This window comes from Neovison vison, chromosome 5 (genome assembly GCF_020171115.1).
Source record: "Neovison vison isolate M4711 chromosome 5, ASM_NN_V1, whole genome shotgun sequence".
Lineage (NCBI taxonomy): Eukaryota > Metazoa > Chordata > Mammalia > Carnivora > Mustelidae > Neogale > Neogale vison.
In genome coordinates, this window is record NC_058095.1 from 88,410,976 (window position 1) to 88,435,471 (window position 24,496).

General features: G+C 37.7%; 1 protein-coding gene across 1 annotated transcript in view; it reads left to right on the plus strand.

Moving 5' to 3' along the window:
• ATP8A2 (ATPase phospholipid transporting 8A2) overlaps positions 1 to 24,496 on the plus strand; it is a 617,557-nt gene that overhangs the window by 162,311 nt on the left and 430,750 nt on the right. Inside the window, exons 11-16 of the mRNA XM_044249456.1 lie at positions 5,635 to 5,800; positions 10,891 to 11,018; positions 11,868 to 11,945; positions 14,395 to 14,483; positions 18,493 to 18,537; positions 20,442 to 20,517. Of these exons, the coding sequence (XP_044105391.1) occupies positions 5,635 to 5,800; positions 10,891 to 11,018; positions 11,868 to 11,945; positions 14,395 to 14,483; positions 18,493 to 18,537; positions 20,442 to 20,517 (582 nt within the window). The remainder of the gene's footprint in view (positions 1 to 5,634; positions 5,801 to 10,890; positions 11,019 to 11,867; positions 11,946 to 14,394; positions 14,484 to 18,492; positions 18,538 to 20,441; positions 20,518 to 24,496) is intronic.

A 24,496-nucleotide genomic window follows, 5' to 3' on the forward strand; every position in this document is an offset into this window, starting at 1 on the left:
CAAATTAGGATTTAATAGTAAATTGTCCTTTTAATTGAATCCTTGGCAATTTAAATTCAGTTATTTTTGTACTAATATTTATCCATCATACACCAAAAAATTAAGTTAAAGAGATTTTGCTCTTCCTCCCTGTTAATGATTTTCAAAATATATGTGAATTTACAGCTGCCCACATTTGTATTATGATGTATTTGGCCAGAAAGCTTTTGAAATTCTGTATAAATCAGTGTCCCAACGTGTCATTTCTTCTATTTCTTTGATATCTTTTGGATCTTATTTTGCTAATGGTTGCTGTTCATGAAAATCAGTTTTTCAGCTTGTCTGCTCTTATGTATCACTCCCAAAGCATGTGTTTGACTGTATTTCTTAGTTCAAAACTATTTAGTGACCACCATGCACCAAGTCTTGAAGTAGGCCATGTGGACACAATAGTAAAATGCCAAGCTCACCCTCTGGAAGCCGCACAGACTAAGGAGTAAGATGGAGTTACTGGATAGAATGTGAATAGCTGCAGTATGTGTCATTACAAAGGGCCTTGGGTGTCTACAGAAAGGCCAGGCAACCCAGGATTGGAGCCATTGGTTGACTAGATACAAGAAACCCATTTTTGTTGGGGAGAGTTGGGGGGTGGGGCTCTTGTGTTGGTCTACTGTTTGAGGTCAGGTGATGGAGGAGGAGAGTGTTAAATGTTGATTAGAACAGATGAGGTGATAGACTCTCATGTCTACCCCAGCTGGGAGATACAATGGAGATGGGGTGGCAGGGAGTGGGGGAGATGATGAACATAAGAAGGCTTCAGAGGCTCAACCGGCTGATCAGTGTGTAGGGCACTTGTCTTGGAGTTTCTGGAGTGGAGAGACCAGGGAGTGAGCCATAGGAGTAGGGAGCTAATGGTAAAGCTGTGGGAGGCCATTTGAGGACTGAGAGATAATACTTCTGGTGTTCCATGCTCTGATTTTTAAAGACATGATAATGGCAGGGCTGGGGCCAAGATGGATATCAAAAGCCAACCACTCACCTTTTTAGAGAGTGAGGGACATGGCTGAGAGGTTAGTGGGTTTGTTGAGCAAGAGGCAGAAGGCAATGTAGCCAAATGGCATGAGTTTCCCGAGTGAGTGTTTTAACATGGCATTAGAGGCAGAAAGCGTCAGAAGTACTGTTGGCTTCAGATTCCAAGGCACGTGAGTCTTCACTGGAGCACTCTGCTTGAGGGGATTCAGGGAAGGATAACCTCAGCTGGGTAAGAAAATCTCCCAAAGGAGGATGAGGACATGGAGAAGTTTTGGTCCTGGGATGATAGGGTGTGTTGGAATGGCTGCAGGGAGTGTGTGCTGAGGATGGGAGATCCATGGTGGCCGAGAGAACAAATTTTGGTGAATGCTGAGGACCTCTTGGATGGATCAAGATTATTCAGTGTGTCTGAGATGTGTTTCATCTGTCCTTCCTGCTAGGTCCTCACTGGTTCAGAACTGACTAGAAAGTTCAAAGTTTGTTGGTTCTAAGCAGCCTGTATGTGGAGACTTTACCTTGATGAATGGTTTAGTGCTCTACCACCTACTAAGTATCCTCTGACTTCCTAGCCCAGTCCCAGCAGCCACACCCAACACTTGGAGCTCTACTAACTGCAGATCACTTCTGCTTTTATGATGAAGAGACAGAGATGACAAAGACTTCAGGAAGCTCAAATTTAGGTGGGGTGCCAATACCTGTTTTTAGATTGTGCTTATTACAAATTTAACCACTCCCCAAGATTCCTGGTATACCAGTTGTTTTTTTCAGGGTGAAATTGGTGTGCAGCTTTGTAACTAAGGTGTAAGAGGTAATCAAGTTATATCCCAAAATGATCCCATCATCTTTTCAGTTAGCAGGGTGTGCACAAAGCTGCCTCATGATGTTTGCTCTTGTGAGTGAGATAGGCACTTCTCCTTGCACCTATGTGTGATAGGCCTGTGCAAGGCTTATTATGTGTTGACTATTCTAGTACAGAATGATGGAAAGACCCAGAAACATCTGCACTAGACTTGCTGTGCCTTTAGGACTGAAACAACAAGTAAAAATAATGAGCTTTCAAGAGGAATGTAGTAGAACACTTATAGCTGGAAGTCATCTTGTCTGTGAAATAACATTTTTTGTCTGGGCTTGTGCTGCTTGACCACAGAGGGGAAGCACGATTGCTTTAGGGTTCTTCTACTTTTTTGTTTATTCTATAAACTCATACCTCAGTGTCTTCCCTTCGGAGTTACCTTGTTTCAAGTTCAGTATAGTTACATGCAGAAATATTTTCAATATTATTGTTTCTATCAGTTGAAGGGGAAGAGGTATCATCACTTTAATTACAGCAAATACTTAGTGCCAACATGCATGAATTCTAAGTGATTTGCGTGTATTAACTCATTTATTCCTCATAATGGCCCTATGAGGAAGATACTATTATTGTGCCCATTTTCTAGATGAGGACAATGAGACCCAGTGTCTAAGTAGTTACCGAAGTTACACACCCACTCAGAAAGAGAGAGATTTAGGATTCAAACCTAGGCAGTTTGGCTCCTGAGTCCATGTTCTCACTAGTTACTCTATGGACTACTTTCTTAGGAGAGCAGAAAGTGTTTAAATTCAGGTCAATTATAAATGTTTTCAAACTCTGACATTTTGGTTTTTATTTGTAACTACTATAAGTAAAATTTTTATTAAATACATTTATTAGCACTAGTTTCCTAGTTTTTTTTTTTTTTTTTTGGTAATAGCAAAACATTCTAAGAAAACTAAAGACTAATAGAGATGGTTCTGGAATTATATATAGCCACTTAATTCAAGTTTTTATTATTTTTATCACTATTTAAATTTTGTTGAATTAACAAACAATAAACATAACTTTTTTGCTATACAATTCTGTTTTAACATGTGTATAGATTCACATAATCTCTAACATCTTCATGAAAGATGTTAGTTGAAAGATGCTTATTTCTATCAAGAATTCCATTACTCAAAAGCAGCAGTATTTTCTAAGAATTTTATGGATTGCATGGAGCACTGGGTATGGTGCAAAAACAATGAATACTGTTACGCTGAAAATAAATAAAAAAAGTTAAAAAAAAAAGTTGAAATGTTCAGGGAATGGGAGTGAGTAGGCAGAGCTTGACTTTCCACAAAATGTGTGTGATGAAGTTTTGGGCATTTATATTGGATGAAAGATAATTTTTCCTAACCCTGTTGACTGCCATGACTGAACCACTGGAAAAGATCAGAAGCTAGTGAACTATCAGAGTCCTAGAAATGATGCTTATTATAAATTTTTTTTCTCCCTGTACTCCAGTGAATGTTTGTTAAAAATAATAAGATCAGGAGTTTTAAAAGGATTGGGGTAGACAGTCTTGGAACTAGTCTGTTAGCTTCTTCTGTAAGACCTGAGGTGGTACGTTTTCCCCAGCAACCTGAGGATGGGATTTGATTTATGGTCAGCCGTCACAAATAGAATTCCACTTAGAAATTTAAAGGAATTTTTTTTTTTTTTAATCTGTAAAGGACAAATAATTCAGAGACCTGAAGTGAAAGGAAGAAAAGAGAATATAAAGAAAGATGTTGCTGTAGTTCTTAAATACTGAAACATTCCAAAACTGCCAATAAACTGAGTTCCCACCTCTCCACCCCTGCAGAAAACCAGGCCATGTTCGTAGTATTTATTCATATTCTTATTTTTGGAGACCTTTTCATCCTAGCTCCTTTAATGATCAGATGAGATGAGAATAGCGAAGAATGCTGACTGAAGTTTTGCACAAGGCACCATTTTTATGGCCATTTAATGCCTTTCAAGCTTTCAGATCACATGATTTTTGTAAATAGATGTTGCTAGTAGAGAGACCAAGCTTGTGACTCCTGGAGAGAGACCTGTAGACTAACGCTCCTGTGTCCATCTGCCCCTATCTACTTTCTGGCTTCTGATCTAATCCAGGCTCTGCTCACCTCCAGGAATGGATTATTACCATCTTCTGGGTTACTGTATTAGTTTCCTATTGCAGCCATAACAAATTGCACAAATTTGGTAGCTTAAAATAACACAAAGTTGTCATGTTAAAGTTCTGTAGGTCAGAAGTCTGATATGGTCCTATCTATGTCATGACACCTGCAGGGCAGCATTCCTTTCTGGAAACTTCAAGGAGGTTCTAGAGGAGAATCTATTCCTTGCCTTTTCCAGCTTCTAGCACTGTCCAAATTTCTTGACTTGTGACCCCCTTTTCCATTGTCAAAGCTGGCAGTGTTGCATTTCTTGGGCTATTCTTGTGTGGTCACATTTCCCTCTGACTGTAGCCAGGAAAGGATCTCTTCATTTTCTGTTTTTAAGGGTCCATGTGGTTAAATTGGACCTACTCGCATAATCCAAGAAAAATTCCTCAAGTCATATCCTTAATTTTTTAAAATTTAAGTTTTGTTTTGTTTTTTTTAATAAGTGAGAGAAAGTTTGGTTGGGGGGCAGGAAGCAGAGGGAGAGGGACAAGCAAACCCCATGCTGAGCGTGGAGCCTGGCATAGGGTTTGATCCTGGGATGCTGAGATCATGACCGAAGCCAAAAACCAAGAGTCAGACCCTCAACTGACTGAGCCATTCAGGTGCCCCAGTCATATCCTTAATTTAATCACATAGGCAAAACCCCATTTATCATATAAAATGATGTATTTACAGGCAGAGTCCAGATATCAGAGCATGGCGAAGCCATTGACGAAGCCATTATTTTTCCAGCCACAATTACAGTCAGAACATTTTTAGTAAATTAGCCTCAAGTGCATAATTGTCTAGTATAAATAGTTCTATTGACTTTTCTAGTGCTGAGAGTTCCAAAATTTTCACCTATGTGTAAGAGTCCTTGAATCTGGCTTTAACGAATCTTTCTGAACTCACTTGCCAACACTGGCTTCTGTTTGAGCTGGGATGGTTTCCCGACCTGCAGTGAGAAGTCAGACCATGCATGTTTATAGATGGCTAGGCTGTTTTCCACTTTTGTTTTACTTTCCTGTCTACATTCTGTTTATGACTCAAGACTGCATTCAGTTTTCTCATGGCCACTAGAGCTTTCCTGACTTTCCTGCTTGTTTCTTGTTCAGTTTTCCAAATGAACTCTGTCCATTCATTTATTTTGATACCTATTGATGTCAACACCTATTTTGCATTTTGGATGTGTATGTGTCTGTGTATGTCTTTTTTTCCTCAATTTTCAGGGGAAAATAAATACTTCAAAAATAGTTCTTTGTGTATTAATTATAGAGCTCTATTATTTGAAGATTCAGTCTAGATTTTTATGGTACAGAATCTTTAAGTTTCTCTTAAATTAATGACCTCCTGATTTCTTTTAAACCGATTTTAAGTGATTTAGAACTTTTTTCTAAGATTGCAAAAGTAGCTAATTTTATACTAAAATGTAATCATAAGTACAGATTGAATCATGAGGAGTCAAAATGTGTTCTTTATTTGAAACTAGCTGTTGATTCAGGAGTATGGCACACTTATTACTTTAATTGGTTATTTGGCAAAAACACAGTCTTTTTATTTGTTAAATTTGGTTAACTTACCTCCTTTTCTCCCCACTCCTTAACCCCATGCCTGTTCTGTGACTCTTACTCATTTTTCAATGCTGTTGTACAGAATTCCACAAAAGCACCTCTCAAAAGATCGAATGTTGAGAAAGTGACTAATGTGCAGATCCTGGTGTTGTTTGGCATCCTCTTGGTCATGGCCTTGGTGAGCTCGGTGGGGGCCCTGTACTGGAATGGATCCCAAGGTGGAAAGAACTGGTACATCAAGAAGATGGGTAAGTGTCAGGAGGGAGTGCTTGTTGAAGTAGAATGAAACTACTTTGGAAAACCCTTCCAAGTGTGGTTTATGTGTGGTGTCCATGCCATCCTTCATTCTTTTGGCCACTCTATAAAAGGTCAACCTTCTTAAAAGATTAGGAGTCATGTGATGAAATGAAGATGGACACAAGTGGGGATTGTTTTATATTCAAATGATTGTATTTGTAACTCTTTTTTGAGTTATTTTCTTAATAGTTGCTCTAGGAATTATAATAAATGTCTTAGAGAATCAGCATTTGGTTCAGATTAATACTGACTTAATTCCAGTAAAATACAGAAATTTTACTCCAGTATGGATTCATTTCTTGCCCTGCCTTGTGCTATTATCATATATATTACATCTGTGTTATCGACCCAACAATCCAGTGTTATAATTGTTACTTTATATTATCCAATGTTGATTAAGCAAAAAGAAAATAAATGTACTTATAGAGTTTTTTTTACATGAATCTACTTATTCACTATTTCTAGTGCTCTTCATTTCTTCCTGTAGATTTAGTTACCGGCTTGTGTTATTTCTTTGCTTCTTGTAGCTTTATCTTCTCATTCCTTTGTGCTGGCATATATATTACATCTGTGAATAAGTCCAGTGATACCCTTTTATAATAATTTTTGCTGTGCTTCTTTAAGTCCAAAAGAAAGGATAAAAATATGTAATTGTCTTTTGTAAGTACCTGTGTTATTACCTTTACTGATATCCTTTATGTTTAATTCCTGTTTGATATCATTTCCCTTCATCCTGGAGAATTTGTTAGTATTTCTGATATAAGGTAGATTGGATAACAACAAATTCTCTGTTTTTATCTTGAAATATATTAATTTCTCCTTTGTTTCTGAAGCACAGTTTTGAAGATACAGGATTCTTGTAGAGTTCTTGGTTAATGTTCTTTTCCTTTCAGTACTTTGCCTATGCTATCCTACTCCCCTCTGGCCTCCATTGTACTGATGGGGAGTCAGCTTTTAATCTTACCTTTTCTTTTATGTGTGAACCATTTTCTTTCTTTTTTTTTTAAATTTTTTTTCCAATTTATTTATTTTCAGAAAAACAGTATTCATTATTTTTTCACCACACCCAGTGCTCCATGCAAGCCGTGCCCTCTATAATACCCACCACCTGGTACCCCAACTTCCCACCCCCCCGCCACTTCAAACCCCTCAGATTGTTTTTCAGAGTCCATAGTCTCTCATGAACCATTTTGTATTGTTGCTTTCAGAATTGTCCTTGGTTTTCGATAACTTTGAGTTTACTTTGTTTGGGAGTTGTTGAGCTTTGTGGATGTATACAGTAATATATTTCATCAAATTTGGGAAGTTTTCAGCTATCATTTATTCAGATACGGTTTCTGCCACATCTTCACTCCTTTCTCTTTCTGATAATTCCATTATGTGCATGTTGGTCCACATGATGTGACTTTAGGCTCTGTTAATTTTTTCTTGTTCTGTTTTCTTTCTGTTCTTGAGATTGGGTAATCTCTATTGATCTGTATTGAGATTAGTCTGTTTCTCTCTTCTCCTAGCTCACATCTACTCTTCAACTCCACTGGCAATTTTTTTCATTTCGGTTATCATACTTTTCAGTTTAAGGATTTCCACTTGGTTCTCTATTTTATCTCAATGTTCTCTGATCAAACAGTTATTGTCATACTTTTTTTTAATTCTTTTAACAGTTTCTTTTAGTTCTTTAAATATACTTCTAACAGCTCTTGGAAGTTTTTAGTCCATCATTTGGGTCCCCCTCAAAGGCAGTTTCTATTGCTTTTTTCCTTTTTCTTTGTATGTTTCATATTTTTTTTTGTTGTTGAAAATGGGCGCTTTAGGTAGTATGCTGTGGCAATTCTGGATTCTGTTTCCTCTTCGTCCTGGGGCTTGTTGCTGTTTTTTTTTTTTTTTTCTTTTTTTTGATTTTTGTTTTGTTCAATCTGTTTACTGATTTGCCTGGAAAAATTCTGTGAAGTCTGTTTTCTCCTGCAGTATACAGCCTCTGCTGTTACTGCTCAGCTTTAGTCCCATGTTTTGAGTTTTTAATGCTTTAAAAATATATAGTTTAATGTATATAGTGATTTTTGTATATTCACAGATTGTGGACATTTACCCCTTACCTAACTTTAGAACATTTTTCATCACCACAGAAAGAAATCCAATCTTATTTAGCAATCACTCTTCTCCTTGTTTTTATTTTTAAGCCTGGATTCCTAGGGGTCAGCATAGCTTAGAGGTTAGCCAGTGATAAGTCAGAGGTTCTTTGACCTCTGGCATGTGGAATGCCTTCAGTGTTGGGAATTTAAAGTCCGCAACATTCAGTCAGGGTCTAGTAGTTCACAAGTACCCTCTCTAGTCCCTCCTGAGCAGATGCAGCCTTGTGTTTGGACATGGCCTTCTGGGCCACCAGGATTCAATGTGATCTTACCAAGGTTTCTTAGGCCATTCCTTTCCATAGGTATCCCTGTTTAATTTCTGGCTAGTCTTCTGGTTTTTTTTTTTTTTTCCCCTATGAGCATTGTGAGATATTTGTCTTCCTTAATTATTAGCCACTGGGATCTCTATTGTTTTTGACAGTGCCCTCGGCATGGCTTTTTTCATGCTGTGTTCCAAATAATGTCATCTTCCTCAGGCTGTTCCTGTCCTGACAACCTGCCTTACTCTTGAGTACCAGCCTGCCTCACCCTGGGATAGAATTTCTGCAATATGGAGCTGGGGGTGCGGGGGGTGGGGTGTGAGCTACCAGTCCCAACCACCCAACCAGAACAGAATTTAAGCATCATGGCTCAAAGGGAAAGGAGAGGGAAATATCTTCTGATTTAAATGCCAAAGGTTTCCACTCAGATTAAATAGACTTTTTTTGAATACATGCTTTTGAATTTTTTGTATATGCTGTGATCAGTTTCTAAGCACTTTAAATGCTTGCTTTTGATAATTCTGTTCAATTTTATTGCTCCGTTTTTTGGAGAGATCTGTCAATCTCCTTACACAGCAATTCCAGAAAATAAAATTTAATGACAAAACACTTCAAAAAATTTGAATTTTAAAACTTTGGAATCTTTGCTTGAAGTTTTTGTTATTCTTTTCTTTAAATATATTTTGGTTGAACTGATCAAAACATTTTTTTCCTTTTCTAATTATCTTGTGCAGAAAAAAATCAAACATTTTTAAATGCCCAGGAGAACTATTGTTGCCACTTTACAAATATGACTGGAACTCAAGTTGTAGGTTGGATCAAAACTCTTGATTTTGGTTCTTAAAATTTGGATTTGGACCATGTTATATGTCTAGCTTCCAATATAAAGACTGATACTTCGTGTACATATATATTTTCAAAATGTCACGATCTGGGTAAATAAACAGCATTGACACAATCTTGCTATACAGACTTTGTGGAAGCTGGCATTTAAATTGCCTAATATCAAACTCCAGTACTAGCTGCATGATTTATGGTGGAAGAACAGTCTTTGTGTCCCACCCATAATGCTGTCTGCTTTGTTTTCTTACGGAAAAGTTGGAGTAGCTCTGTTAAAGCCGTCAGACTTCACATTGGCATCATCACTGTTGGCGCTTTGACTTACTTCAGTTTCTGTCAAATTCTGTCCTTGCTCATCTCCACTTGATTGTTTTTGTTTGTCTGAATGAACTTCTATACATAGGTTCTTCCCTGAATGTGCTCTGCTTGTTGATAATAGATATGATCATTCAAAGCTGTTTTTGGCCTGGATTCAAACCTGACATCTTAAATTTCTTAATACATAATTCTAATTGACAGATATTTATTCTTAAACAGATTATACCTCAGGAACATTTGTTAACTATTGGTACTTGGAGATGCTATTTAGCAACTATTTAATTTCAAAGAAGAAGGTTGCAAAGTAACATGTCAGAAAGAAAAGAAGCAATCGGCAGGAAAAACAGAAGTCTTGGTAGGTGAGAAGAAAATGAAGGGATGGTAGGAAGGTGAAACTACTGACCAGCTCGTGCCTACTCCCTTTATCCTTTACCATCCCCTTATCCTGCCATCACAGCTCTCCACTAGAACTCGCAGGCTGAGTCAAACCACAACCATTTGACTAATTTCCTGGGGGGGAAAACTCAACTGTGGTTTGAAGTCCTTACAAGTTACTAATCTCCAATCCCAGCCTTTTGTTGTCTTAAAATACCAGTTCCCCTCAAGAGGCATCTTTAATACCAGTCAAACCTTCAGCCGGCTGCAACAACCCTCCCTCACCTCCTGCCAAGTTAAGCTCTTACTACTCTTTCCTTCAACCAGGGTGTCATGGTCATCAGGAGAAGAACTGTTGTCTTTTGATACAGACCTTGTACCTCTTCTCTCTCCTGGTTCCTCTTCCTGTTTAAGCTGACCCTACTTCTGCTTTGGAGTCTGTCCCCTAGGGGTCTTGATCCATCATTAGGGGTCCCTTCTGTTAAGATTTTCTTCTGTTATCTTCAATAAATAGCTCCAGCCTTCCAGCTTCCCTCTCTTTGCCTGCTACCATTGACACCTTCCTGCATCTTACAAACTCTTTGGCATATCCCAGATGGGATCTTACCTTAGTAAGGTTGTGCATATCCCTTACAGTCGTTTGACATGCCTATCTTCTTTTCTGCATCCTTTTTAGTTAGCTGTCTTCTCTCTTTCTGGCAAAACTTGAGTAAAGCCTCTCTTCTGATGATGACCTTTGGTGACCATGCCTTTCCGTTAAAATAAACCTTTCTTCCTGGTTTCAGCAATGCCCTATGACCTCCTCCGTAGATGTAAGCAGCTGCATGCTCAGGAAGGGGCATGCTTGCTCCTGTCACTCCTGCTCGCTGCCCTCCCCTACAGCCTCCTGCTAGAAGCTAGCCCCTTATTAGAAGAGATTGGTTTAGTAGTCTTTGTTTTCACTGTTCATGCCACATAGTAAGTGCTCAAGAACTGTTTTAACTCAAATCTCTAAATTCATGCAAATGTCAGTAGATTTTTTTGGTGAACTCCTTTTAGAAAAAGTCCACAATAATAGAGTAAAAGGAAACTGACTGAGACAAACTAAAGTGATAAAGGTACTCTGGTTTTCGTCCACAGACACAACCTCGGATAATTTCGGATATAACTTGTTGACATTCATCATCTTGTACAACAATCTTATTCCCATCAGTCTGTTGGTGACCCTTGAGGTTGTGAAATACACTCAAGCCCTTTTTATAAACTGGGTGAGTATCACAGCAGAGCCCAAAACTGAGCTGCTGGAGCAATGTCAGCCACTATTTTCTCTCTCTCAGAGCATCAGTCCTTCACCTGAGCCCCCAGAAAAGGACGAAAATAGTTGATTTAGGATTGGGTCTGGGACTTAAACTGGCCAGAGAACTGGCAAGGCTGTCCCTGAGCTGCTGATGGCAAAGAATGGTTACCTGACACCTCAGCTTCCTGTCTATGAAACAGGAGGACATTGGTGCTTATTTATTCAAGGGGTTCTTATGAGGATTAGGTGAGATCATGGAGGCAGAGTGCTTAGCAGGTGCATGCCTTCTGGTGAGTGGGCACAAAATGGCTGCAAATGCCACTCCTGCTTTTACAGTCTCATTAGTGCTGCCTGAAAGGTCTCACAGGTGTGTCTAGCTCAGTGTGCATTACATGTCAAAGGTCATGGGGGCCCTAACCTTGGATTCTGTCGCAAGAGTGGAGGTGGAATTTTTAAAAAGAAACTGCCATACCGTGAAGCACTGAACTTCAGCAGCCAGTATTTGTAGACAGGGCGCTTTCATGTGCATTTTTATTTGGTCTTTGCAACAATCCCATGAAGGAGGTGTTGGCTGAGCTCAGAAGTCTGGGTTAGTCTAGGTCATGCAATGCTCATCTCGAAACTAAGTCTTTTGTTTATAATTGCATGTTTTCTTCTTCTAGGACAGTGTTTCGCTATACTATTAGCTACTGTACTTTTACCCCCAAATTAATGTTGAGCACTAATATTATCTATTGTAGCTTCTTTTCTGCACTAGTCTAAATGAAGGAATAATGGTATATATTTTCTGAAGCATCCTCTAACCCCTTCTCTCTCTCAGGACACAGACATGTATTATCTAGGAAATGACACTCCTGCAATGGCCAGAACCTCAAACCTTAATGAAGAGCTTGGGCAGGTGAGACCCTCTTTGGAAACTTTGTTAGTGGTGACTGAAGTATCAGGGGAGACAAGTGCTGGAACCATGAGAGATTTTGGAAAAATGGTTCTTCATGAATGTGGTTATGATGTCTGAAGTGCTATACATATAGCATTTGAAAGTATTGTGAAATAGAAATGTTTGTTGGCTTTGACCTGCTTTCTGAGACATCAGTATATTTTATTATCTCGAAGGTACCTGCAAAAAAAAATTACAAAAAATAAAGTGTAACATTACTTTGGACATTAAAATTTTTAATCAGAATAAATGATGGGGAAACCAGTGGTTCGGATATGAAGGTATTGGGTATTCTTAGAAAACATGGCAGAGCTAATTTGAAGGACATAAATCTATTAAATTTCTCACATGTTTAAGATTTGGTTTTTGGAACATTCCAGGGAATGAGTTTCTTTTTTTGCCATCATCCTTGAAACTCCTGTTACATTTAATGGGTTGTGTTTTGCATTATATCTTTATCTTATGTTGAAATTATGGTAAGTAATACCTTCTTGGAATGCACTGCAATTAAAGATTATAATTTCATTTTATACAACTTATTTAAACCTCCCAACAACCCTAAGGGGTGGGTGCTATATATGTCAGACTAAATGTGCCTCCTCTTTGAACACTTTAACAGTTTTTCAGGCAAACTTAATTTATCTTTCTTTATGTCTTCATAACAGTCTCTCCAATTATGAATAGAGTAAAGTGAGAGACATAATAGTGATGTGTTGTCTGTTTCCATCTTGATCCTTTTGAGCCTATTTGAGGGTGTGGATTTGCCTGGGGTGAGGTGTTTTGTTGTCTTGGTCAGTCTAGCATAGTGCTCAGTATCCCATTGTTCTCAGGACCCATTAAACTGGATCCTAGTACTCAAAGGATGAAAAGTGCTCAAGCTGTACCCAGGATAATAATTAATCCTAGTTGGGAATATGGGAAGAGTTTGCTTGCTCAAACGTTTTGAGTTGCAACTTAAGGAGAAGTTAAAATTCAATAGGATAATGAGAGCAAATCTGGATAATTCCTTATTAGAAGATTTTCATTTTTTTAAACATTTTCATATAATCTTTTTATTGTTTAAAAAAGGGGCAGAAGGAAACATTATTGGAAGGCTGATTCTACTGAATTTTTTATTCCCCTAGACTTACTGCAAAAGATTTTATAAAAGTTTTTAATAAAAACTTATTTATAGTTGGAGCATTAACTACCCATATCTTACTATTTTTTAAAATTTCTATATAATATTTGACTTCTTTAGGAATGTTGATAATTTTCTTCTACTTGATGGCCTTTGATTACTTTCAAGATAATTCATAGTGTATTTGCCTACTTTGTATCATTAAGAAAAAGTACAGAATAAGTAATTCACAGTATTAATCCCTCTTCCATAAAACAGTAAAGCATTGCTTCCCCTTGCAATCCCCAGAGTAATGTCCAGCATCCAGCAGCAATCACGGCTAGAGAAGCTGGAATTTTTTACTGGAGACAGTTCTTTGGTTACACTCCCTTCACCAATCTATGATATGATTTTCCAGGATGTTACATATAAAATTGATGTTCCATATCTTCTGGCCAAACTCCTTTTTTCATAGATGTGGACATTGGGGCCATGAAGGATGAGGCAACTTTTCTAGAGTCCACATGACTAGTTAGTATCCAGAGCCGGCACTGGGCTACTGTCCTCTTGTGATCTTGAACTCCTTTCCTTCTTGCCCATCACATGATCCACTGGAGAGAATGTAATTCACAGAGCGTATATGCATATGGAACTCATCTCTTTTGCATTCAGTTAATTATGTCAAAATGGTTGGCTTGACCTCTAGGAATTTTCTCTTTTCACCTTTGTATGTTGAGAACTTGGTGTACTAAATCTGTAAAACTTTGTATCTCAAAACATTACGTCTAATCTATAGCACTCCTATGCCACCTTCACTTAATTATTACTGTGATGGAGGAGCCTTCTTAATCCAACTAGGAATGAGTGGTAAAAAAACATTCGAGGGTGGCCAAAGTTTGAGCTTGTTGTCTTGATACATTGAACACTAGACTGGAGTGCTGTATGAGATCGTGGGAATAGCTTAGAGAGTGATCTGTATCTTTGAGTTGTCTTGTGGCAGAACATAGTGCTTATGTGTATACATCAACATGGCTCTAGGGCTGTTACTCTAGCCTCCTTTGCACATTTCCGTGCAATATGATTCTAGGCTTCGTTAGTGGAAAAGGTTTTCAAGTGGCCAAAGCATTAAAATATATTAATTTTTATAATAATTTATAATTGTAACATATATAATTATAAAATATATTTTACTGTAAGGAAATTTGCCTTTTAAAATTAATAGAAATTTTGAAAAATATAGAAGGAAAGACATTCTCTATCTCTGCATCTAACTACAGTGTTGATGTGTGTTTCTTCCATCCTTTGATTTAGGTAAAATACCTATTTTCTGATAAAACTGGAACTCTCACATGCAATATCATGAACTTCAAGAAGTGTAGCATTGCTGGAGTAACTTATGGGTAAGCATGTTTATCACTTACTAAACATTTGATTCGTATTCTTACAACAAAGGAGTTTAGTTTTAGCCGCTTAGCCAAATGCCTTCTTGATATTTTCGAAGGATATTTATAAGGGATTTAGATATGTAATTGCTACTGAATGTATTTAAAATTTAACGAATCCCAACTTTGAACAGTTAACCAGTTTATTCTGCAAATATTTACCTAGTTAGAAATCCCTGGATTTAATGCTATACATTCAATTTTAAAACTTTAATTCTATAAATGTAAATTCTAGAATTTATAGTTATAATTTAATAATTATAAATGTCTTACTCATATTTTGACTTGAATGCCTGTCTTTTTTTTTTATCAATCTTTAGTTGATATGTAACATTATTAGTTTCAGATGTACAGCATAATGATTCAGTGTTGGTATATACTACAAAATATTCACCACTAGAGGTCTACTTATGACTGTCATCACATATGGTTAAACAATTTATTTTTTCTTGTGATGCAAATTTTAAGGTCTATTCTTTTAGCAACTTTCAAATATGCAATATAATATTTATTGTAAACTACGGACTCAATGTTGTATGTCAATTCCCATGACTTACTTACTTTAAGGGAACTTTGTACCTTTTGCCCCTTTCACCTATTTAGTCCCTTCCTACCCCCTGCCTCTGGCAACCACTAACTTTGTATCTATGCTCTGTATCTATGAGCTGCTGTTGCGTTTTTTTTTTTTTTTTTTTGAGTGCACATTTAAGTAAGATTATATGGTATTTGTCCTTCTGTGTCTGATCTGTTTCACTTAGCATAATACCCTCAAGGTCTATCCATATTGTCACAAATGGCAAGATTTCCTTTTTATGGCTGGATGATATTCTATTGTATATATGTACCACATTTTCTTTATCCATTCATCTACTGATAGACTGAGGTTTTTTTTCTATATCTTGACTATTGTCAGTAATGCTGCAGTGAACATGGAGTGCATATATCATTTTGAGTTAATATTTTCATTTTCCTTGGATAAATACCCAGAATTGGAAAGCTGGGTCATATGGTAGTTCTATTTTTAATTTTTTGAGGACCTCCATACCATTTTCCATAGCAGTGTACAAATTTACATTCCCACCAACAGCATACAAGAGTTCCACATCTTTGACAACATTTGTTATTTCTTCTAACCATTTTAACAGGTAGGAGGTGATATTTCATTAGGGTTTTGATTTTCATTTCCCTGATGATTAGTAATGTTGAACACCTCTCTGTGTATCTGTTGATCATCTGTATGTCTTCTTTGGGAAAATGTTTACTCAGATCTGCCCACTTTTAATATGTATCTATGTATAGGATATTAAATTAACCCCTTACCAGGTATAAGATCCATAATTATTTTCTCCCATAGGTAGGTTGCCTTTTCATTTTGTTGATTTCCTTTGCTATACAGAAACTTCTTAGTTTGATGTAGTCCCACACTTGTTTATTTTTGCTTTTGCTGCCTTTGCTTTCGGTGTCAGATCAAAAAAATCATTATCAAGACCAGTGTCAAGGAGCTTACTACCTATATTTTCTTCTAGGGTTTTTATGGTTTCAGGTCTAAAATTCAAGTCTTTAGTCCATTTTGAGTTAATTTTTGTATATAGTATAAGATAGTGGTGCAGTTTGATTATTTTGCATGTAGCTGGCAAGTGTTCTCATTTATTGAAGAGATTGTCTCTTCCCCATTAAGTATTCTTGGCACTTTAATCAGAAATTAACTGACCCTTAGTGTGAGGATTTTATTTTGGGCTCCCTTTTTATGCTAATATGGTACTACTTTGATTAGTATAGTCTGAAATCAGACTGTGTGATGCCCCTAGCTTTGTTTTTGTTTCTCAAGCTTCTTTTTGCAACTTGGATCTTTGTGGTTCCATATAAATTAGAATTGTTTGTTCTATTTCTGTGAAAAATGCTGATGGAAGTTTGGCAGGGATTGGATTGACTCTGTAGATTGCTTTGGATAGTATAGACATTTTGACAATATAAATTCTAGTCTACAAGCATGAGTATCTTTCCATTTATTTTATCTTCAGTTTCTTTCATGTCTCACAGTTTTCAGTATACAGTTTTTTCATCTCCTTGCTTAAATTGATTCCAAGGTATTTTTTTGGATGCAACTATAAATGGGATTTTTAAAATTTCTTTTCTGATAGTTCATTATTAATGTATAGAAATACAACAGACCTTTCTGCATTGATTTTTATCCTACAGCTGTACTAAATTCATTTATTCTAAGAGTTATTTGTTTCTTCTTTAGGGTTTTCTATATATAGTATCATGTTATCGCTAAATAGTGACAGTTTTACTTATATCTGGTTTGGGAGGCTTTCATTTTTCTTGCCTGATTGCTGTGACTAGGACATCCAGTGCTGTGTTGGAAAAAAGTGGCGAAAGTGGGCACCTTTTTCTTCTCAATGTTAGAGGAAAAGCTTTTAGCTTTTCACTAATGACTATGATGTTAGTTGTGGGCTTGTCATATATGGTCTTTATTACGTTGATTTATATTCCCTCTATACCCACTTTGTTGAGAGTTTTTATCATAAATGGATGTTGAATTTTTGTCTAATGCTCTTTTTGCAAGTAGTGTCATGGTCATGTGATTTTTATCTTCCATTGTGTTAATGTGGTGTGTCATATTGATTGAGTGCAGATGTTGGACCATCCCTTATCCCTGGAATAAGTCTCAGTGGAGCATGGTGTATGATTTTTTAAATGTATTGCTGAATTCACTTTGCTATTACTTTGCTGAGGATTTTTGCACTTGTGTTCATTAGGGGTATTGGCCTCTAATTTTCTTTTCTTGTGGTGCCCTTGTCTGACTTTTGTATCAGGGTAATGCTGACCTTGTAACATGAATTTGGGTTTCTCTCTGTTGTTGGGAAGACTTTGATAGGGATTGGTATTCTCATTGAATGTTTGGGAGAATTCACCAATGAAGCTGTCTGAACCTGACTTTTGATTGTTGGGAGGTTATTGATTACTGACTTAATCTCCTTATTAGTAATCAGTCTAAGATTTTCTGTTTTATCATGATTCAGTCTTCATCTGTTGTATGTTTCTAGGAATTTATCCATTTCTTTTTTTTTTTAAGATTTTTATTTATTTATTTGACAGAGAGATCACAAGTAGGCAGGGAGGCAGGCAGAGAGAGGGGGGGAAGCAGGCTCCCTGCTGAGCAGAGAACCAGATATAGGGCTTGATCCCAGGACTGTGAGCCAAAGACAGAGGCTTAAGTCACTGAGCTACCCAGGAATCCCGGAATTTATCCATTTCTTATAGGTTTTCCAGGGTATATAATTGTTCATACTAGTGTCTTACGATCTGTTATATTTCTGTGTTATTAGTTATAATTTCTCTTCTTTTATTTCTGATTTTGAATCCTCTTTTTTTTTTTCTTGATGACTCTAGCTAAAGGTTTGTCAATTTTGTTTATCTTTTCCAAGTACCAGCTGTTAGTTTCATTGATGTTTTCTGTTGTCTTTTTTCCCCTCTATTTCATTTATTTCTGCACTAATCTTTGCTATTTTCTAACTTATACTAACTTTGGGTTTCATTTCTTCTTTTCTAGTTTTTTTGAGGTGTAAAATTAGGTTGAGATTTTTCTTGATTTTTGATATAGGCATTTGTCACTATTAACTTCCTTCTCAGAACTGATTTTGCTACATCCCTTAAGTTTTACCATATGGTATTTCCATTTTTCCTTTGTCTCAACATATTTTCTGATTTCTCTTTGACCCATTGGTTGCTCAGTAGCATATTGTTTAGTCCCCACATATTTGTGAATTTTCAGCTTCATCCTGGTAATTGCTTTCTGGTCATACCATTATAGTTGGAAATGATGCTTGGTAGGACTTCACTTTTCTTAAATTTACGAAGACTATTTCATGGTCTCTCTATGATCTATCTTGGAGAATGTTTTTATGTGAGTGCCTCTTTTGATTACAGTTCTGTTACCCCTCTGTTTCCCTCTTTCTGGCAGTCATTTTCCAGAATTGACAAGAGAACCATCGTCAGATGATTTTTGGTAAGTGGATACTAGCACTTTTTGATGCTTTAGTGGGAAGGAACTATTCTGTATTACATTTTTATCTGAATATTTTGTAAATAAAATTTCATATTTGTTATCCCAAGAGAAAACCAAATTAAAATTTTAAACATGAATATGATCTTAAAAGTGTAGTAGAACCACAAGAATTTAACAAAAAATAGCAAGTCCTTAGTTTAGTACTTCCCACTCACTTCCCACTTCTTAGCATAATGTCTTCAAAGTTGTAACATACATATTGCAGCATATATCGGGATTTTATTCTCATTAAAGGCTGAATAATATTTCATTGTGCATACCACATTTTGCATATCCATTCATCTGGTGATGGAAATTTGGACTTTTTCTACCTTTTCTAGTGTGATTAATGCTGTTATGAACATTGGTATATAAGTATCTGGTTCTCTGCTTTCAGTTCGTATGCGTATATACCTAGAAGAGGGATTGGTGGGTTGTGTGGTAATTTTATGTTTAAATTTTGAGGAACCACCAAACTGTTTTCCATAGCAGTTGTACCATTTACATTTCTGTCAGTAGCACACAGTTTTCCCATATCCTCATGACACTCGTTAATTTCTGTTTCTTTACTATATATAATAGCCATCCCAGTGGGTATGAAGTGGTATCTCATTTTGGTTTTGATTTGCATTTCTCTTAGGATTAGTGGTAATATGTGCTCATGTTTTTAGATTTATGTACTAACAAAGCTGATTGATAGGGCTATGTGTGTAGGGGAGATGGTTTAATTGATGATGGACTGGCTTCCCTATGCAATGATTAGTCAGGACCGACTGTTTTATTAGAGGGTCTCTGGATGTCATCATCTGTCTTTCTTGTGAACTGCTCAGTTTTCTTCTCATGAGAAGAACTCTCCAGGCTGTAAATTTGGCTGCATCTGTTATGGGAGTTGAGTGGAGGCAGAGGGCCAGTGATCATACTTATCTGAGTATAAAGGATTTCACTTAAAACTCCTGTCTTGGGAGAATTCCCTACCCTATACCTACTTGTATGCCCAGTGTGGCTGGGTCCATGGTTATTGTGGTTTAACGTCTCTAAATGATAAACCTTCCATGGCTTGCTGGGTGCAAAAGGTTTAGTTACCTGGCTGCAAGGGATGAAGGAGGGTTCCTGCAGGCTGACTCTTCCTCCAATGGACCTGGAGCCCCTCCTGCTCCCCACGTTCCCTTAATCGGACAGCTGCCATCTCCTCAACATTCCCAAGGTTCTGCTGGGGGCATCAGCTCGAGTTCTAGGTGCTTCCTCTTATAAGCTGGTGGTTTCTGCTGTACTGAAACTCTGATATCCAGAGTTCAGACTGACATCACCTTGACTATGGCCACTTCTTCTTTGGCCACTGTCTTTGTCCTGAAGAGGGAGATTCAGGAGGAAGTGGGGATACACGAATATACTTAACCATTCGCATTTTCTTCAGTGTGCTAGCACACAGCCATCATAGCAAGCTTCCTTCCTCACAATTATTTGCCTCCTTCTCTCTCCTGCATATGAGCTCTGGCCGTAAATGATTGCACAGATGCAATGCAGTCATTCCTCTTCTTTTACTTGGTTTGAGCAGATACTCCAAAGTTTTTCCTGGTAGAAGTTAAACCGACCAACCAAAGTGACAAAGTTTGACCCCTGCCTGTTTCTTCTTTGTAACTATGTCATTGTTTATCACAACTTATAAAATATTTTGCTTGTAGTAGGGCTAAATTTTTCTGTCTCAAGGCTTGAAATAATATACAGTATTCCAAATCGTTAGAAGTTGAATATAAATCAATAGGTTATTTAGGTGTAGATTTTCTTGAAGACAGATTTTTACTAGATTTGTGCTTATTTTAAAGGAACTTCTGAACTAATTAAGTATTTTATGGTGTCTCTCACAGCCGGATACCTCCTCCCCCTAGTGACTCATGCGACTTTGATGACCCCAGGCTCTTGAAGAACATTGAAGATCATCACGTAAGGCCACCGTTTTGCTTCTTGGATATTACATAGTTTATGGTGCCCTTATATTTATGTGTATGTATAGTGTCTTGAAATTTGCCATTTTGAACCTTGGGGAAGAGATGCAGTTTTACTTTTCTGGTGTTAGTATTCAAAGAAGTGATCTTAAATAAATGCTATGAGGTTATCACTCTGCATAAGTTAATGAAGCCTGGATTAAATATGTGGTGAAGATAGAAAGTCACACAGCAAGATTACGATGAGTTGTACCATGGAATTCTCTAACATTGTGGATTTCTTTTTGCTTTTTAAGATTTCTGCAGTACTGTATCTTCACAGTTGCGAATCTCAGTGGTCATGCATTTTGAAAAGCAATCTCAGTATGTTTGGACCAGGATAATTTAGGGAAGAAAAGTAAGGCAAAACAACATGTAACATCCTACTGTGTGCTGAACATTTGCTGTGTATTTCCCCTAGCACTTGAGTCACCCCAGAGAAGTGATAGGAAGCTGCATGGCAATATTGAGTTGGCCAAGAGTTACCAGCAAACAAATCTAATAATGAGACTCAGAACCTTAGTCTGTTGGATTCTTAACTATGACATCACATTATCTTGACTATTCCAACAACAGGATTAACTGTAGGATCGCCTAAATTTGTTTCAAAAGCTACTTTGAAAATTCCAACTTAGAAAAGTAATGATCAAAACATTTTGTAACCAGTTCAATCAGTAGAGATTAGGTCTGATATTTTTTTGTCTGAAAAAAGTTAAAGTGAAGTACACATGAGCAAAATTAAAACTTCATCATTTCAAAGTTTTGTTAAGGTACAAATATATTTAATATTTCTCTTAATTCTCAGTGAGGAAATTTCCTTTTCTCCACTGCACTTGCCCATTTGTTGATGCTAGAACCTTCCCAGCCATGTTCTCAAATGTGAGTGTGTAAGGCATCCACATCCACATGCTGGGGGGCAGCTGCTTCAGCCTCCCGTGATGCTGCTGCAGTGGTCCCAGTCCACACAGTGGGTGCTGCTGAAGTCCATTCTCTGTGTCACACTCACAGGCATGGATGTGGTCTCTTTCTTTGAATTTTAATGTTAGAAGTAGGTCCAGCTACTAGACCAGAGGTTCTCCAAGCAGAAGAGTGGCATCTCAGAGGAAACTTCTGTGGAGGAGGGTAGCTTTAATCAAGGATTTCAGAGGACACATGGGCCTTGTGAGGACTTGCTTTCCGAAAAAGGATTCAGGTACTCTCAAATAGTACTCAGAGAGTGCTTAAGTAGCCTAAATGTATCCATTCAGTTTGGGAGGGAGTGAATAGGAAAGGAGGTAGAAGGCTGTCCTAGAGGCCTAGGAAATTGCTGTTAGTCTCCTTTCATGAAGTTTGTTTTCCTGGCCCAGATCAGTAGGTGAGAAAGGAGCAGAGGAAGTGAGGTGAGCCTAGTGCATGGAGTACCTCGGCATCCCAGGGTAGGCTCAGGAACAGCAGCACATGAGTGTTTAAATAAGAGACTCATTTGTCTATTCATTCATCTTGGTAGTTTATATCAGTCACCTTGGTAGGAACTAGGGGAAGAGAGATAAATAAAAAACACTCAGGTTTTAATTGGGGGAGCAGATATAAAATCACTAGGAGCAATGTACCTCTGATCCTAGGGATAGGTGTGGTACCACTCCCTGAGAAAATGACTGTTTTCTGTAAAGGAGTCTGATCTCTTTGGTGGGTGTTAAGGCTAATGTAATTGTTGCAATGTGGGCACTGTGGGCACCCATACTAAATGGTATTTGCCTTCACCTAAAATATGGGGTAGTACAGAAAACCAGTGGACAGAGGGCAAATCTCATTTGGAGAAGAGATCAGTGGGAGACATACTCTATTTGTTGCTGGGATCCCATTTTTGGAATCTTGAAATACTGAGTTCAGTTGATTTTATATACACATACAAGACGTGTGCTCTGGGTTTTTGACTGCGGACTACATGCTCTTCTGGAGCCTGTCCTCTCTTGATCTTTGAGTGGAGAGCTGAGCTTAGATTAGGATTCCTCTAATGAACATTTCCTGCCCCATGGCCAATGGAAGGCATTTTTGGAAGGAACCCTGCTCTTACAGAAGTTAGTGAGCTCCTTTTTTCTTCCTTTTCCTCCTCACTTTCTACCCTCCTGAGCCAAGGAGCTTGGCTTCTTGACTTTCCAGGGGGAAGGCCATTGAGAGTAGGGGCAGATGCAGCCCTTATGAAAAGGAAGCCCTGACTTAGGTTATCATAAACATCAATGAAAACATAAAGACTTTAAAGGCTATTTTAATAATCTGGACACTCATAGATCATTAAATGCATAATGGGCCCATGGATTAGAGAATTTATTTTCTAATTTTTTAGTAAAAGTCTACTTGCCTAAGTTTAATATTTTTTAAAGCTATGTTAAAAGCCTTCTGAAGTGTTCTTCATCTTGGCTACTGCGTGAATTATCCCATTGACATTTAACTTCTAGCTCGATTATAAACAATGAAGACCACAGGTTCCAATATTTTTCTTTCAGAAAATGTGAGATTGGATTAAATGTACCTAATGCACCTTAAATACAGAGCTTTTTAGGTAACTTGGTTATTTTACCAAAATATGGTTGAGGAAAGGGAAGAAGCATTTCAGGATTTTAGCCTATGGATATCCCACATTCTTATCTAAATTGTCTTGGGACCATTGACTAAAATTAAAGCATTTGGATCAAGAAAACCTTTACTTTCCTCCCAAGAGAGTACTTCCATCTGCTACAGAATTTTTGTTTTTCCTGGGTCATCATTTTTATTTTCTGGGTCCCTTAAGACTATGTTTCTAGCTTTGTGTCACTGATAGCCAAGACAGAATTTGCTTATTAAAGAATCAACCTATGGAAAATTCAATTTTAAACATGGAGCAGTTGTTTAAAATGGATTACAAGTGCCTTCTTAGCGCAGTAGGCAATGTTTCAGTCTCATAAAATAGATTACAAACATCTTATCCATAAGCTGCAAATGGAGTTTGTCTCCTTTTTCTAGTTTATTACAGAATGTCAGGTTAACTAGAGAACAAAGTTAGAAAGGTTTTGTCTTAGGGATTTTTTTTTTTTAAATCTCTAGGAATGTTGCCTGGCCTACCACTCAAAGTGGAAACTTAAATTGCGAGTATGTGCAACTCTCTTTATAGCTCTCAGAAGTATTTTCTCTTTGTCTGTAATCAAAGACCTGCTTTCATGGTTCACTGTGGGATGAGGTGATGTGCAGGACTTCATAGTTCACAGATACAGGAGAAAGTAATCTTTTTTTTTTCTTTCCATATACTACATTTTTATATATGTGTTTCTATTTCATTGAATTGTCTGTGGAACTGGTTGTTGCTGATCACCATTTCCCATCAGAGAGAGAGAACAATAATCCCAGGTCAATGATTTACCAATGTAAGTCCCATTATGGAAGTCAAAGTTGTATTTGGGAGCCTTTCAATATTTCCTTCAACTCCTACCGCTGAGGCCTCTACTGCCGAAGACCAGGCCCAAGACTTAACTGTAAAACTGGCCAAGCTTCTTAGAAGGGCTGTATTGGCAGCCTCACAAAATCATCTGCACCAAAGTCTAGTAGGAAGGAGACACTGGGACTAGGGTTGGGGTCTCCTGGGTAGATGTACCTGAGAACCTGAGACTCCCAGGTTCCTCTGGAACGTGTGGGCCTACAGAAGTGGTCCACTGCCCTTCGCAGAAGATGGTGGCTTCCTCGTGTCCCATGACCAGGTCTCAGCTAAAGCAGATGTCTTGCCAGAAATTGCTTACCCTCCTCAGGGTCTGTCCCCATCTCCCACCTTAGCCACTAGATCAAGCCTGGGGGCACATTTCAGCATGGCAGACAGGGGCGAGGATGGCCCTACCAGTTTGGAAGAGGGATTATTCACTGAAAGGGCTGCAGGGCCTGGTGAGCCACATCAGTGAGGACTGGGAGTTGGACGTGACGGAAAGCGGCACAGG